Raw genomic sequence first — 16,713 nt, 5'->3', positions numbered from 1 at the left:
CCTGCAACACTGGGCCAAGGAAGTGCCCCTGTTCAGTGCTCAGAGGGCAGAGGAAAGCAAGGACCAGGAGCCCTGCTCCAGCCTTTCTCCCCCAACGTGATGCCTTTGCTCTGCCAGCATTGCTCATCTCCTTCCAGACCAGTGCAAGGATGGAGACATCCCTCTTCTGCTGCCCAAGCAGCATGCCCCCAGCACACCCATAGGCTGCTGCCAACTGGTTATTTAGGTTATTATACCCAGCAGCGCAGAAGCTCGCATGAAGCTCAAAGGACACCTGCGACTTCTGGGGAAAAGCATGCCAAACGGACCCGACACATCCCACTCTGCTGCGCAGAGCCTCCTGCCCCCGTCACCTCCACCTCTCTGGAGTACTTGGGTTCCACCACCTAGATGTCTCCCAGCCTGTGGCAGAGGAGGAAGGAACAGTCAGGGAAGATGTCTGAGGCTGAGAGCCTGCAGGGCCCTGGCTGCAGCAAAGCCCAGGGGCAGGGGGGCAGAAGGACCTTTATGAAATCTTTCAGCCCAGAGGAGGGCCAGACCAGTGCAGGAAGGCCCCTTGGGCTGCCCCAGTGCCAGACACCAGAGCTTTGTCCTTGGCACTGGCCCAGACATGAGGCTGGGAACACTGGGAGAACAGACCCAGAGCTTGGAGGGGGGCTGCTGAGCCACCCGCCCTGGGCACCACGGAGGCACCCACCAAAACCAACAGCTGGGCATGGGCATACGGGCAGGGAGGCGTTCACAGCCCTGTGAGGTTACACGGGGTGGAGGGACCATGGGACAGGGGAGCTTGGGGCCAGGCTCAGCTACAGCAAGCTGTGACAAGAAGCACCTCCCCTGCCCATGTCCTGGCCCCAGAGAGCTGCAGAGAAGGGGAAGGGATATTGCTGGGACCCCTGGGGCCTCAGGCTCAGCCCCAAACACTTGCACTTGGCAATGGGGATGATGACCATGTTGTGTCCACATGGAGCAGGGCAGAGGGACAGATGCCAAGCTGGATGAGGCTGCCAGCTGCCCTGGCCTCACAGCAGTGCGGAGCCAGAGGGGACATGCCAGGGCAGGGCAGCACTGGATCAGCTTCCAGTCTGCCAAGAGGGGAAGGGATGGTGGGAGGCCAGTCACCTTCCTCCCACCAAGCCAAAGCAGAAACCCATCAGCATCTGACCAGGGCAGGGAGTCAGTCACCCCATGGCACACTCATCTCCTGGAGCAGAACCCAGCACAGTTGCCCTTACAATCCCCTACATCCCAAACCTGCTGGCTGTTTAACCAACAACAGGGACTGTTTTGACAGCCTCCGGCTGGAAACAGCCCCATGGGACCACCGGTGCCAGCGCCTGCTCCCAGCAGGAACAGCATGACAGCCACCTGGCCAGGGCTGGCTCCTCAGCACCAGGCTCAGTGGGGGTATTGCCTTCCCTCTCAGGGGGCCAGGAGCCATGTTTCCAACAGCTTTGTTTAAGGTTTCGTCTCCTGCAGTTTTCTCCTGCCCCCAATTTCACTGCTGGTGCAGGAAAGCTGCAGCTGGCTCTGTCCTCTGGCTTAGAGACAGCCTCAGCCTCCCAAGTTCCTGAGACTTTGTGGCATTACATATTTAAATCCCTTGCTGATGGTGATGGGTGCAGGCACCAAAAGCCTCTTAAAGCTGCTTTGCTCTGAGCGATGCTGCAGGCACGTCTGTGTGGGACCGCAGAGTGCGGCCACACTCTCCCCTTGCACCAGCACCATCTCCATCCCCTTTCTAACATTTCCGCTGTAAAAGCCAGCGAGGCACGCCTGATTGAAGCCAGGCACAGAAAAACCCCTCGCGCCCACACACCTGGGCTCAGCACTTCCCTCTGAGATCCCGTGGGGCCCCCCACCCACCACAGCCCTCAACATCTCTCTCCAGACTGGGGAGGCCAATTTAACTCTGCTTGCTGGGAGCCAAGAACACACATCCCCCTTTGCCACAGTGGGGCTGGGAAGCCCTGAAGTGAAACCAAAGAGCAGCAGCTTGCCTGACTGGGTTCAGCACAGCAGCAAAACAGCCCATGGGAGGACCCTGCTACCGGGGTTGAGCTGCCCTCTGCAGAGGCAAAGGATGGGGAAAGTGACTGGGGGGTGCCCACACCAGTGCCCTGCCTGCCCAGACACCCAGGCTATACTAGCCTCCTGAGATACTTCTTTCCTGGGATCCGCAATTGGTGGACAGGCCACCCGAGGGCCAGACTGTGTGCCACCCCACCAGGATGGGCTGTCCCTGCCATCACCGCATCCCATGAAGCAAGGCGAGTTTGCCTCACCTCTCCTCTGCACAGTCCTGCAACATTTGAGCAAAACCAGCCCAACACCAGGCAGGCTTGGCAGGAGACACTGTCCCATAAGCCACTCCACAGTCTCCCCCTGAGATGATGCCAAAGGGACTCAGACCGGCAGCAGCACCATCGTGATGGTGGGCAGCAGGTACCAGGCTGTACCACCCCTCTCCACGCTGGAGCCATTGGACAGCACGCGCATCAGTGTGTTACAAGTTGGGCTCACATCACTTCTCCATCAGGACCCAAAACTGCCCCTGGAAGCGCTGGTGTGGAAGGGCTACAACAACTCTGCCTCCTCAGGGACTGACACCACCTGCTCTCAGAGGCTTCAGGTTTGCAGAAACCATCCCAGCAGGCAGAAGAGCCCCAGCCACATGGCAGCAAAGATGCCAGGACCCTGGCAGGGCCAGGAGCCCACCCAATCCTGGCACATGACCTTTGCCAGCATGCTTCACTGAACTGAGGCCCTCCAGGGCACATGGTGATGGGTCTATCCCATCCTGAGTGGCGCATCCCACCCTTCTTCCTGAGGAGGAGGTGGGAGCAGCTCCCTGGGGCAGGAGACAGCTAGCACTGGGCTGCCTGCATGTAGCGTGGAGCATCACGGCAGGACTGTTACGAGAGCAGCTGAGCACTGGAGGTTGCATGGTTTAAATCAACTTGAAATCCAACTCAACTTCCTTCCCCAATTTCACAAGCTTCGTTTCCTGAGTCTCTGCAGTCAGCTAGACGGGCTCGGGTGCCTTGGGCAGCGCTGGCACAGGGGGTGCCACTTTCTCTCCAATGAGCTGAGCGGTTTGAAAGTGCCCTCAGGGAGCATTTCTGCAGCCAGTCTAGCTTCTCAGACCTTCCCTGGCCAAGGAGTTTAATGGCCTCTTTGTCAATATGTGCCGTCAGCCCTTCCTGACGCAGCAAAACCACCTGCATGCAGTGGGGCTGGGCTCCACCTCCTGCAACCAATGTAGCGAGTCCCACTCCCCTCAGCTCACTGCAGCTGCAAGAGCTGACAGCACCTGACTGCAAGTTTGGGTGCTGCTGAGGCTCAAGGGGAGACACGAGTCTCAAATTGATGACTGCTCCCAGATCAAGAGCATAAGCAGGGAGCTGCTGAGCTGGCTGTGTTGCAGCCACCCATTTCAAGGTCACCTACAGAATAAAACGGCAGCTGTTGCCTTCCCTAGTCTCTGAGGAATGACTCCCAACAGCGAGGAGTGAGGGTTCCCAGGCCACCCCTCAGCACCATCGGGGCAGGCACAGCTTCTCAGCTGAGACCGTTACACCGGCACAGGGTGCGCAGATGCTCAACCGCTGCTGGCAGCTCAGCCCCATCGCTTCCTCCCCTGTGGCGGCTGCTGGAGCCAGCAAGCTCAAACATGCCCTCAAAGTGCCACGCCAGGCTTAACACTGACGGGCAAGTGAGGTTCCTGCAGGGAGGGTGGGAGTCAGGGCAGGATCCAGCCCTGCCCTTGCAGAGGGTGCACATCTGAGTTGCAGGTACAAGGTGCAGGTACAAATCAGCCTCTGGACCAGGAGCAGCTGCCGGGCCTGCATTTCCTTCTGCTGACAGAAGGGCAGGTACCAGCCATTTTATGCGTGGCCCGCAGGAAGCCTATATAACACCCCCATGCCCCAGTCAGTGGCTCAGCACCTGGGTCCCTTGGTTACACAGTGCCAACGGGGCAGCCAGGGGTCTCCCAAGGGGAAGATGGGAACCCATGAAGCCAACAGTGAAATGCCTCAGCATCTCTCCTGCCTCTTCCTACCAGGCCAAGAGAGGACCAGCAAGAACTGGGATCCACCCAACAACAGCACACCCCCACCATCCCTGATCCTCTGTCCCCACTCCTCCCACCCTGAGGGCTCTGCGAGGCTCCAGAGACAGGCCCCAGTAGCTGTAGCACATTGACATTGGCTGGGTCATCCCCATGACCCGGACATTTAACTCCAGCAGCACATGGCACCTTCCTCCAAAGCCCCATCACTTCCCAGTGTTTATGGCCCTTTCCCAGGTCCCACCTCACTCCCACCTGGAGCACAGACAACAGAGACCCTGAAGAAGTGGCACAGCTGGCATATTCACGTTATAAAAGAACAAAAGGGGAGCTTTGTTCCATGTCCTGCCACACTCCAGAGGCAGTCTCCTCCATGCACTGGCACCTTGAGGGAGGTAGGATCTGTAGGCAAGTTTTCTTGGAGGGGGGGCGGTTCTTGGAGACTCTTGAAGCCTGGCCATTCCACTTGCGAGGTGTCACAAGCACTCATAAAGGAAAACCTCGCTCTTCGCTCAGCCCAGGGCAGGGCAGGAGGTGACCATCACCAGCCCCCTGGGGCTGCTTTGGCAGAAAAGTCAGGTGGTCTGCAGGATGAGCAGCTCAGCCCTTGCACACCCAGCCCAGCCTCAGGCGCCACCTTCCAGCACGGTGCTGCGACCTGCCTGCTTTGTCTTCACAGCCCCCTCGTGCCCAGCCCTCCTCCTTCGTCCTGACAGTTCACATTGCCCCACCTGCACGGCAGCAACTGGCTACACCAAGCCGGACTCTGGCTCACTCCCTCAAGGAGGGGGTGGGAGAGAGTTGGACCTCCCCCTCCCTTCCCTGGATCCTCACCGTGAACACCCTAGCCCCACTGCAATGCTGCATATTGAAGTCACTTCACAGTAGCGATCACCTCGACCCCATTGCTGGCAGGGGCCAAAGGGAGGTGGGAAGAGACCAGCAGAAACGACTCAGGTGCCACTCCCAGCAGCACCCATTCCATCTCCCAGGCAAAAGGGAATTCAGCCTTGAGCTGGGCCTTTGTTAAAAGGCTTTGTCCTAAGAGAAATGCAGGATGGAGGATGGGAAGAGTCCGGCCAGCAGGAAATCACCTCCAACCACCGAAATCACTCGGTCCCAGGGTCTGTGTCCTGGCATGGGCACCCCTGCCTTGGGCACAACCCAGCCCAGCCCTGCCCCTACGCCGGCACCTCAGCAGCACCGACACAAGGGGGATGCTGTCACCTCCCCTGCAGCTCCCTCATCCTTTAAAATCACAGCTGCTTGAGCAGAGCAAGGCAGAAAATCAACACTGCCTGCTTCCAAGACAGGAAGACTGGACCGGCAGGCAGTGCTGGGAGGTGTCCTGGTGCGCACACCCGCATGCATGCAGACATACACACACACACCAGCGCGCACCGCCCCACACCCATCCTCTCTCCCTCCATCACTGCAGCTGCACCCGGCATCTTTTGTGCTCTGGCTCTGCCCAGGCAAGCAGGGACCAGGCAAGGCAGTGCCCTCTGCAATCCTCCTCCGAGGACTAACACAGCCCCCCTGCAGACTGCCATCAGCACCCCAACCTGCCTCGCGCCCTTAGGGGTGCGGACAGGGGGCTGCAGCGTGCCCTGCCCACCGCAGGCGGGCACCTTGCAGACCCACGGTGGGAGACAAGGCAGGCACAGCCAGACGGGGAGGTCGGTGTGACCGCGTGGGCTGGGCCTGCCGAGCCGTGTTCCCACGGGGACCCGATCCTCCCCTCGCGGCACCCTGGCAGCGCACGGGAGCCCGGGGCCGGGGCCGGGTCCCACCGCCCGGAGGGAGCCGCCGGCCCGGTCCCTTCCGCGCGCGCGCTGGCTGCCACGCGGGACGACAGCTCCGGTCGTGACAGCCGACAGGGTCCGTCCCTGCACCTCCCGCTGGCTCCGGCGGGGCTCGTACCCCCACCTCCTCCGGGGCCCCCGTCCTCCTCTTGGGGCAGAGAGGAGCAAACCGACGCGGGTCTGCGGGACCTCAGCGGCTGTGCACAGAATACACCCAGCCTGGCACGGCGCTAACAAAGAGCTCCCCGGTTTCACCCACCCCCGTGGGGCTCAGCAGACGATGGGTGGTCTGCCCGCCGGCTGCCGCGCAGCCCAGCGCCCCCCGAGCTCCCGCAGCACCCCGCCACCCCCTCCCGCCCCGAGGCCCCGCATGAATTAGATACCGCCGGCAGCTCCTTTATTGAGGTGCACGCTCTGGAAGGCGCATTGTTCCCAGCCCGGAGTCAGCACAAAGGACACTGAGATGCCGCATCGTTCCCTACCACCTAGCTGGGGGGAGGGGGGTGCAGGGGCAGGCAGGGATCCCCCCCGCACCCCACCCCCCCCGGCATCTTGCCCGATACCGCTGGGGCGCCAAATCCACCCCCGACGCAGCCAGGAGCTGCCGAGCTGCCAAAGGCTGGGCGACAGCGAGGTCTCCAGGTGAAGGGACCGGGGGTTCCAAGCTTCGCCCCCCCGCCCCCAGCCGCAGGGGACGGGAGGGGCGGTGGGCACCTCAGGGTTGCACAGCGGGGGAGCCGGTGGGGTGAGGGAGAAGGCAGCCCCGAAACGATGCAGGGTGGGGGTGGGGAGGATAGCAGCGGCAGCGGGGCTGGGGAGGAGGGGAGCAAAAACGCGACTCGGGAGGAACTCCCTGCCCCGGGGACGGGCAGCGCCGAGCGGGACATCCGCAACCCCTCCCCGCCCCCCGCGCCGTGCACACGCAGCTGCAGCCCCCAACCTGCCGGTGGGCATCGGGCCCCCAGGTGCACCGAGCTCCCTACGCCCGCCCCCCCCCCGGCAGGAGCACTCACCTCACGGCCACCTTAACACAACTGTCCGGGGCCGCCATGCCCCCGCCACCCGGGCGCCGCGGCCGCCGCTGCCCGAGAGCATCCACGGGCGGGGCGGGGCGGGGCGGGGCGGGGGCGGCCCCAGGTGCCGGGCGGGGCGGGGCGGCCACGCCCACCCAGCCGCAGTGCCGGCGCGCGGACACGCGTGGCCAGGGCGCGGGCGTGCAGAGGCACAGAGACACGCACGGCTCCGGTTCCCCCGGTCACCCTGACACGCTCCACACGAATGCACGCCCCGCCCCCCAGACACACGCACACACTCACTGACACGCACACGCACGCACCCGTCGCCACACACACTCCTGCACACACTTACACACACACGCTCTCTCTCTTGCCATGTTGCACGGCGCTCTGCACCCTGGGGAAGCTGGCTTGGCATCTGCTGGGATGGGTAAGTTCCAGGGCACGTCGTGCTCACACAGCATCGAGGGGATGAGCAGGATACGGCCTTTTCTCCTGCAAGGGTATGCGCGTTTCTCTTCCTTTGTGCCTGGGGGCCACGTTTGCAAGGATACCTGGGTCGGGTGTGGACTGCTCACCCTGAGCTGCCGTTTTCTCTGAGGCCGGGCCCATCCCCACCAAAGCTCCAGGCAGAGATGGGCAGCAATAGTGCTTGGTGTTCCTGGCCCTATCTTTCTACTCCTGCCCTTCTGCCAGACATGTCACAAACCAGACCTCTCCCCCAGTTCAGCTAGAAACCAACTCGAGAAAGACTCCTCATATGCTAGTTTGGGGCAAGTCATACCCTGTGCAGCCCCAGACCCCAGCAGAGGGTGCAAAGGCACTGCCCCATCACTGCAGTATGTCCCCACCACAGTGTCACCCTTTGTGTTTGGAGTCCCCAGTGAGCACCCACCTGCCTTGGAAAGTGGCACACACAGTCCTGCACCTCACTAAAGGGACCAGGAAACCATCACCATTCACCTTGTAACTAATGAAGCACATCCTTGACATCCCCCCGGCAGAGCAGATGCCAGAGCCTCATTGGCAACCATCCCATGCCCCTTCCTCAGGAGCAGGTGGGTGTATCTGTGAGTGTGGGTGTAAAGGGGTGTATGTCCTGCCCCAGGGCAGTGAAGCAAGAACAAGGGATGCATCAGCTGTTCCTATGACATCCCTGCTGATTGCCTTCATCCCCTTGGGGGAAAGCTGTCTGCGCTGCCATGTCCCCACACTCAGGCTGCAGCTGGAGCTCAGCAACAGCCATTTCCCTTTTATTAAGTTAACAAATAAATGCCCTGCTGGAGAGCAGGCAAGCTCTATTGATTCAGCATCTCCCCCAGGACCCATCAGTTTGCTGCATTTTAATATATATTAGGCAAGGAAGAACCCTGCATTACCCAGTTTGGCTGGGCTGGGGGCCCTCTGGAGCAAGATCCCAGTGAAAGAGATGGCCTGGAGAGATGGGGCTGCCTCAGCGCTTGGCACCCAGCCCCCACCTGGGGCACTGAGATCTGTAAAGCTATACCGCTGAGCAGACCCATTCCCCTAGACCAGGGGTCCTCAAAGTACGGCCCGCAGGCCCTATATGGCCCCCCAGGGTCCTCAATCTGGCCCCTGGTATTTACAGACCCCCCCGCCGCCCCCCTCTGCCGGGGGTTGGGGGGGGAAACCAAGCAGATGCAGATTACTTCCTGCCACTTAACCTGCGCTTTAATTAAAAAGTTTAATTAAAAAGTTTGAGGACCCCTGCCCTAGAGGAATAACCTCAGCTGCTACTTGATACCAGGCAGCAGTGGACAGCGCAGAGGCAGTACTGGGCAGTACTGCCATGGGCATGCAGCAAGTGCTGTGCTCCCCATGCTCTCCTGGCTGTGGCATCTCCAGCCTGTCCCCTGCAGAGCAGTGGGGATGTCTGTGGGCTGGATGAGACCCTCCTGTGGGCCGGACTGACCAGTTAGTACCCAAGCCCGACAACAGTGTTTGGAGATACCTGAAGTGACAGAAATTGCATCGCAGTGGCCAGCTCTCCTCTTGGTTAGATCCAGGGCTGTCATACTGATGTGGACACGCTCTCTCACACCTCTGTCGCATCCCCAGTTTCTTACACAGTTGGGAGATTGAGCCAAGAAGTCCCCAGGCCTCACTGTGGCACAAAGCCTGTGCCTGCCTGCTGCCCCAGCCCAAAGCAGATCTGCCATTTGTCTTCCAACAGGACATGCTTGGCTGCAAGCAGGAGGAATACCCTCCAGCAGAGACATAAGGATGCCGTCCAGCTGCGGGGATACCAGGAGACCCGCAGTGTGGCACCCTCAAATGGTTAGTTGAGGCATGAGCACTTGGGAGCAGGGTCAGATCTCCCTCAGCATGGGGACTGGAGGCTGCCTGTGAATCACCACCAGCTCTGATTAAATGTGTTCTCGCATTTGCAGCCCTCTCCCCAGGCTGGGCTAGGCAGCAAGCAGCCGTGGGCACAGGCTGTGAAGGCAGGGTGGCAGAGGAAGGAGGGGACAGGGGGATCCACAGAGTCACACAGCAGGAACACTTTAATGACCTGTCCAGCTCTTGCAAGACCCTGCGGGCACAGCATTATCCTGTCCTGCACCAGCATCCTGGAGACCCAGCCCAAAAATCCTCCTGCAGCTGGATAGAGCCCATCAGGACCCCAGGTAGAGAGGGGGATCAGTGCGGCATTGCTCCAGTAACCCCCCCCTGCAAGCTCCTGAAGGGACCGTGCCCACTGGGCTGCATTGGCAGGTCACTCACAGGCGGGTGGCGGTGGTGGTCTTTTGGGAGGGGGCTGTGCTGAGCTCTGGGGAGATGCCTAGTGACGCAGCCGAGGTGTCCTGGGGGGCAGAGTCAGTTTTTGTACCCTGCGGTGTTTCTCTTCCCTTTAACAGCTCCAAGGCTGCCTTCTCCACTTCATCCATCTCCAGCTGGCTGCTGGCTGCCATCTCGTCCCTGGTCACTGCTATGAAGGATGGGTCACAGGCCAGAGCCACAAGGCCCCCAGAGATCAGAGCCTGCAGCAGAGGATGGGGTCACAGCCTGGTGTGTGTTTAGTCTGTAGAAGTGTCCCAGGCTGCAGGCAGCCCACCCTCACCACCTTTTCCCTGCTGTGCTGGCACACACCTGCTGCTCATGCTCATAGCGAAGCTTTGCCCTCCAGCCTCCCAACCTGGCATGAGCATGGCACCCCGGCCAGCCCCTTTCACTCCCTGGCAGCCCTGCCTCTTCCTCTGCCAGGCTGTGTCTCTGCCTTACCTCCTGAATGAGGAAGGTGATGGGCAGGGTGGAGGATGTGCTTGGGTCACCACTTTCACCCTGCTGGTACCCTGAGCTGGACTCTGTTCCTGTCACAATGCCACCTTCTCCAGGCAGCTGGGCAAGAGGAGCAAAGTACTGCAGCCTGGACTTGTGCAATTCCCATGGAAGATCCCTCCCATATTCGTGTGGAGGCTGCAGGTACTGTCCCCAGCCTAGGCATGCGCTCCCATTCTGCCAGAAACTCTTGGGTTCAGGACACCACCCGCAACGGGACCAGCAGGACCATGTGGGCAAAGAGAGCTGGGAACCAGACCCTTATCTCCTGCCACAGCACTTGCCAGGCGATGAGGCACTGTGGCCAGCCAAGGGCAGCCAGGGAGTGTGAGAGCAGATCTGATGCACCCCTTTTTTCTGCCCTGGCTCTGGAGGCAGCCAGGGAGCCAGAGAGATGCTGCTTTGAGCTATCCCAGCTTGGATGAGCACCCTGTGCCTGCTGCAGCAGTGGGGTGAGGGCCTGTCTCCTTCCCTGAGCTGATCAGAAAGGAAAGCTCCAGTAAGGCTGGCTTCATGGCCGGCAGCTCTAGAGACTGGCTCCTCCCCAGCACAGCCTTTCCCAGGAGCAGAAGGAGGTTCACCAATGTCCCACACATTGCTGTCTCAGGGCATACATTGCCCCCTTTACCTCCTGGGGGAGAAGGTGCAGCTCTGATGATGGGTGAACTCCAGCGGTGGCCCCTTGTCTCCTGCTCAGTCTCCACTGCAGCCTCTTCATGGGTAGGGGGTGGTTGAGCTCTGGGAGAGGGAAAGGTGGGGACATTAGATGGGCACAAAAGCAAGGACACCACTGCTGCCCAGAGCTGGGAATGGGTGTTCTGGGTTAACTAGACTGGGGGAACCAAAGAATTTAGAAGTTCAGGACCAACTGAAGTCCCAGTGTCTGCCCACTGCCCTGTGCCGGCTTCCCACTCACACTGGGAAGGAGAAGTTCCTGTTTGTGGAGATGAACATGGTCTTTTGGCCCTGCTGCCCAGGGGTGGCCATTCCTCCCTCAGCCCAAGGCACTGGATCCATCACCCCAGAGGGTTGGAAGGTGGGAGGATGGTCTCCTATAAGTCTCCAGACAGGTCCCACTGTGCTCGGGGCTCTCAAATAACCTTCAAGTTGTTGGGGTCTGCGTCTCCTCCTCCTGCCCACCAACATCAGCCCTTTCCCCCTGCCCTGGCCTTTGGGCTGGTCCAGATCCCCCAGCAGAGGAATGATGCTGAGACTCACCCCGTGCTGGATGCCTGGGTGCTGCTGAAACCGTCTTCCTCAGCACCTCGTCCTCATATTCCATCCTGGCAAGGGCAGGCAGGTGGGTCAGCCTGAGCAGGGACCCCTGCACCCAGGGGTGCAGCCCTCCCCACCTTCTCCACCCTGGGGAATGCAGCTGGGGGCAGACCAGTAGGGGCACCTGGGACGGATGAACAGGGTGGAGACACCAAGAAGTAGTATTAAGTACATCCTCTTATAACGGTAACTGTTGTCCCTTGTACCTGTGCCCAGGAAGGTGCTGGTGGCCTCTACCTGGCCTTGGCACTGAGAGATTGGCAGGGAAGGGGGAAGGGCTGTTCATCCCTGGAGCCCTGCTGTCCACCTCAATCCTCACGGCACTGAGATGGAGTGATGGGAAGGACAAGAAGGGCACGCAGGGAATCACACACACTGACTCACATCCCAGGGGCTGAATTTCTGCACAAAGCTCCTGTGACCATGGAGCCACTTCCACAGCCATCGTTCAATGCCTCCCCCAGTCTGCAGGGACCTCGCTGCTGCAACTCGGCCACTTCTCCAGACCTTACCCATCCAGGAAGACCCTGGGCAAGACTGATGTACAGCCAGCTGCCAGCACAGCCCCTCTGGGAGCTACCAGGCATGGCCCAGCTCTGCCCCTCCTCACCCGCCCACATGAGGCTCGCCAGCCCTTACCCCTCCAGCCAGTTGTTGCTGTTGGCATTGTTGCTGTTGGTATTGCCTTCCTGGGGGAAGTCATCAAGGAAGACAGGGGAATCGAGGTCCTCGCTGCCCACCTCCAAGAACTGCAGGGGCCTCTGGCTGGCCACTTGGGGCTGCAGAGGGCTGCTGGGCTCCAGGAAGCTGTCGACCTGGCCAAACAAGCCACCTGTTCTCTGCAACCAACAGGGAGGGCATCAGGGGCTCACTGGGCTGTTCTGGGGCCATTCCCATGGGAGGAGACGTGTGGGGGTGCCCATGGGAACAGCAGTCTTCTGGTCTGTCTACTTGGGCCTCACAGACCACATGGTTTCAAAAGCCTAACTGCCTTGGTAGGGAAGAACAGAGGCACTGAGGGGTGATGGTCACATAGCAGCACTGGGATTGGAGCCAGCCCTGTGCATGGCAAATCCTGCCACCTCTGTGGGACAGCCTGAGCTAGTGAAACCTCTGAACACAGCAGGAGTTGCAACCCTGCAACACCACACCTGCCCAGGCTGTCTCAAAGACTCCCAGGGAGTGGGAAGTGAATCTGTTTCTGCTCTGGTAATGATAACACCTGAGCTACCCTGCCTTAGCCTGATGGAAGGTGTGAATGGGTCCCTCCAAACCTGTGGGTAAACATTCAGCACACCCCGGCCAGGCATATGAGCAGGGTCCTTTTACAGAGGGGAAACTGAGGCGGAGAACAGGTTGCCCAGGATGACTCAACCAGGATGTCCTAACGCTCAGGGAGAGGAAAGAAGTGCTGACCCATCCTTGTGGTCCACACTGCCTTCCATGGTCAGGCTTACCTCTGTGGACTGTCCTCCAGCTGCTGGTAGCCACACTGACCCACCACCAACACATTAAAATGGGGACTTGGGGCGACCACCACCACCTGGGGTGCCCTGAGGGCTGCACTCACCCTGTATATCCCTTCCTCCATGGCAGCCTCCACCATTGCTCTTTCCAGCTCCTCCTCAGCAGTGAGGTCCCCAGAAATGGCCCGATGGATTTCAGGAGCAGCTTCTTCTTCAATGCTCCTCAGCCCAGCCTGGTGGGGACAAGAAGGCATGGCTGGATGTGGCCTGGCCCCACCACACCTCTCACTTTGGGCTTTGGACAAGGAAACACAATGAATCACGTTCACTAGGTAAGCCACGCTGCTCTGCCAGGTCTCCTACCAGGGACAGGCCATGGGTCGCCCTGCAACTGGCTGGTTCTGTGCTTGGTGAAAATAGCTTCTGGGCTAATGCTGTCCCACAAAGGGGTATGCTAAGGGCAGCCTAACGAAGGGCTGAGCTGGTGATGCACAAAGAGTAGCTGTGCCTTTGTCCCTGACCTGGAGATAGCTGATCTGGGGCCTGGCTCTGTTGCTTGCCTTGCACCTTTTGTTCCTGGTGTTATATCTCTACAAGTTATTTCTTCTCTATAAGGTCAGGAAAAGCTGGGGACATCCCAGCTGCTCTGGCCAGGTACCTAAATCCTCTCCTGTCCTACCCTGACAGCACCCTTGAGGGCTGTTGTGCAGGCTTCTCTAACTGCAGTGGTCCTGCTCAAGATGAGCCACACCAACCCCACTCCGCATGATGTTGCACTAGGCAAAGTGCAACAAAGTGCACAAAGAAAGATGACACAGAGAGCACCAGGCACACAGAACTACCTGCAACACTGCTAAGGTGAGGAAAAGGAGAAGGCCCTGGGAATGGAGAAGAGTAGGTGGATAAGGGCCTGGATGAGCAGCATTTGGCCCAGACATTGGTTTGTGGAGGGGGTTTCCAAATCTTAGAAACTGCTTGGTGAGGCCCCAGACCCTGCTGAGCCCTCTCTGTGGCCAAAGTCAGGAGGGCAGGGAGCTGAAAATCTCCTTTGCTTCTGGAGTTACCTGCACCCTGGACACTAAGGTCACCCTCAGCAGCGGGGTGCTCATGGCCGGTTCAGCACTTAGGGCCACCTCATTTCCAGAGACCAAGGCACAGAGGTCCCCATGTGTCACTGCAGCTCTGTCTCTCACCTTGGACTTTCCTGAGCTGGGGGAAGCCTCTTGCCTGATCTGCAGAGCTCCCCACCACACCCTGCCTGCCCCCAGGAAGGGTCACCCCTCCAACACCACCCACATACTACCAACCTGGATCTCCACAGGGTTCTTCTTGGGCCGGTACCCGTAATACTCCTCCTGGCGCTTCATGAACTTCCTGAAATGCTCTTGGATGAGGAAAGTAGCATAGAATTTGCCCACTGTCACTTCATCATCTGGAGGGGAGGAAACCAACCTGACGATACTGCCTATCACAAGGCCCTGGAGCTGTCAGAGCAGTTGAGACCCTGACCAGATGTCCCTCTGCCCCTCTGGGAAGTACCATCATGTGGCATACCTCCAATAGGTGGGATGACCTGGTCCAAAAGCTTCATACTTGTTCTCTTCCAGATTTTTTTGATAATGGCTCTGAGTTCCTCGTTGGACTGCTCAAAGTTACCTGCAAGAAAAGTGAGCAGGACAGAGTGGTTCATTCCCAGGGGAATGTGAACATGAGTGAAGAAAAAGCATGTGAAAATCTGGTGCAGGGAGAGATCAGACTACACTCAACAGTGCAGGAAGGGAGGCTGGTGGCTGTACATTGTGGCAGAGACGGTAACTGGATCAGAACCACTCCTCAGCTGTTCAGGGCTAAGTTATTCAGCTGGGGTGGCATTGGTTCACTCCAGGGCTGCAACACATGTGCCTGCAGCTAATAATGTCCTCCAGGCTTGGTTTCAGCAGCCCCATGCACATGGCCATGGTCTCTGGTCCAATGAGGTAATTAATAGCATGAAGCTAAGGGTTGCACCAGAGGGTCTAGCCTCATAGGCAAGTGCCCTGAGGTCCCTGGACAGAGTAGAACAGTGTGTAACCAGCACCCTGCAGCACAAGAAGAGGGTCACCCCATCAGGCCATAGAGGCAGACAGGAGCATAACTTACCTTCTGTCTTGATCTTGAGGGCTGTCCTCACCAGTGCAAAGAGAGTTGCATTGAAAGTGACAGTGCCATCGCTGTTCAGGGGCATGTTCATGCACACCAGACGCTGCAAAGCAAACCAACACCTGTGACTCCAGGCACCAGAGCAGTCTGGCAGCTCCCCACAAACACACAGCCTGTCCTGGCCAGAGGGCAGCCACACTGGCCAGAGAGAGGCTCTGCTCAGGGCACTGAGCTGCTGGTCAAAGAGCCCTCCCAGCTCTATCCAGGCCCACGGGGCTCTGCACCAGTGCTTGGCAGCACACAGGCCACGGGCAGCAACATTGCTGATCCTAACCAGCCAGCTAAACCAGATGAAGCTACAGGGAGAACCAGGTCAGATCTGTGGAAATAACACAATCTATGGGGCATTGGTGCCACCGGAGAAAATAATAGAATCATTTAGGTTGGAAAAGACCTTTAAGATCATCAAGTCCAAACATTAACTTAGCACTGCCAAGCCCACCACTAAACCATGTCCCTAAGCACCACATCTACATGTCTTTTAAACACCTCCAGGGATGGTGACTCAATCACCTCCTTGGCCAGCCTGTTCCAGTGCCTGACCACCCTTTCAGTGAAGAATTATTTCCTAATATCCAATCGAAACCTCCCCTGGATGAACTTGAGGCCGTTTCCTCTTGGTCTATCACTTGTTACTTGGGAAAAGAGATGTATACCCATGTCACTACAACCGCCTTTCAAGTAGTTGTGGAGAGCAATAAAGTCTCCCCTCAGCCTCCTTTTCTCCAGGCTTAACAACCAGCCAGCAAGAGACACAGTATTGCTGTCAGGGAGATGGGAGTAATTCTGCATTGTGCTCCACTCTCCAAAAAGTGCCCCAGGCTGCTGTGAGGGATCTGGGGATCAAAACTCCTAATGAGTTTGCTTAAGACCCACAAGGGTTTACACCAGTGCCTAAGCCCCTGCCCGTGTGGTTTACACGTTGAGTCCCACACAGGCCCTGGACTTGCGCACAATGAGCTAAGCCAGGTAAAGTGTACTGATGCATACAGAGATGGTGTTTCCAGCTCCCTCAGTGCTATCAGCCCTTGGAAACAAAATTCTACAGCCCAGTTGGTATGGCCAGGTACTCAGGCCCAGAATTTCTCCTGCAGCAGATGCAGATGTGGGGCACACCAGTGTGGCTCGGGAGTCCCTCTGCACGGAGCGGTCCAGGTTGGGCGGAGACCCCCCCCAGTGTGGGGCTGAGCACAGGCAGTTCCTTATCTCCAGGAGCCTGAAACATCAGCTCCGTGCAGGTTAACAGCATCTCTCCTTGCCTCCAGAATACTCTCTTCCATTAAACACAAGAGGTCAGAGCATGCATATAAACCATTATGCTGGGAAGCTGGCTGGATCGTCACCCTCAGCCTCTCTAGGGAGGAAGCAGACACAGCTTGGGGAAGGTGACCCTGTGCCCACACACCCTGTCACCCCCTTGGCTCTTACCTTACAAGCTACACGGTGCGGGCAGAACTTTCCGAAGCCCAGGGGAGGCTGGATACGTCTCAGCAAAGTCACTACATCCAAGTGTTTGATTCTGCCCCTGCAGAGATGACAAACTGCATCAGCAGGTGGACAGTGGTTCAGGCAGGGGCTGG

General features: G+C 58.8%; 2 protein-coding genes across 35 annotated transcripts in view; both read right to left on the bottom strand.

Annotated features, from left to right (window-relative positions):
* The window catches only part of KIF21B (kinesin family member 21B), a 44,181-nt gene extending 36,991 nt beyond the window's left edge, over nt 1-7,190 (bottom strand). The window contains exon 1 of one of the 2 annotated variants that reach the window (XM_027816726.2): nt 6,891-7,190. In XM_027816726.2, the coding sequence (XP_027672527.2) occupies nt 6,891-6,928 (38 nt within the window). In that variant the 5' untranslated portion in view covers nt 6,929-7,190. The remainder of the gene's footprint in view (nt 1-6,890) is intronic. The other variant, XM_005447237.3, reaches the window with a different exon arrangement.
* A 2,210-nt stretch (nt 7,191-9,400) lies between these two features.
* CACNA1S (calcium voltage-gated channel subunit alpha1 S) overlaps nt 9,401-16,713 on the bottom strand; it is a 147,558-nt gene continuing 140,245 nt past the window's right edge. For 26 of the 33 annotated variants that reach the window (XM_055728109.1, XM_055728110.1, XM_055728120.1 and 23 more), the window contains 9 exons: nt 16,562-16,658; nt 15,074-15,176; nt 14,489-14,590; nt 14,242-14,366; nt 13,039-13,167; nt 12,108-12,307; nt 11,412-11,476; nt 10,822-10,931; nt 9,401-9,895 (listed from right to left, as the gene is read on the bottom strand). In XM_055728109.1, the coding sequence (XP_055584084.1) occupies nt 9,635-9,895; nt 10,822-10,931; nt 11,412-11,476; nt 12,108-12,307; nt 13,039-13,167; nt 14,242-14,366; nt 14,489-14,590; nt 15,074-15,176; nt 16,562-16,658 (1,192 nt within the window). In that variant the 3' untranslated portion in view covers nt 9,401-9,634. Of the gene's footprint in view, nt 9,896-10,136; nt 10,254-10,767; nt 10,932-11,411; nt 11,593-12,107; nt 12,308-13,038; nt 13,168-14,241; nt 14,367-14,488; nt 14,591-15,073; nt 15,177-16,561; nt 16,659-16,713 lie in introns of those variants that run through there. The other 7 variants (XM_055728132.1, XM_055728133.1, XM_055728105.1 and 4 more) reach the window with 6 other exon arrangements.

Source organism: Falco cherrug, chromosome 16, assembly GCF_023634085.1.
Source record: "Falco cherrug isolate bFalChe1 chromosome 16, bFalChe1.pri, whole genome shotgun sequence".
In the NCBI taxonomy this organism is placed as follows: Eukaryota; Metazoa; Chordata; class Aves; order Falconiformes; family Falconidae; genus Falco; species Falco cherrug.
This window is presented reverse-complemented; position numbering and strand designations above follow the sequence as displayed.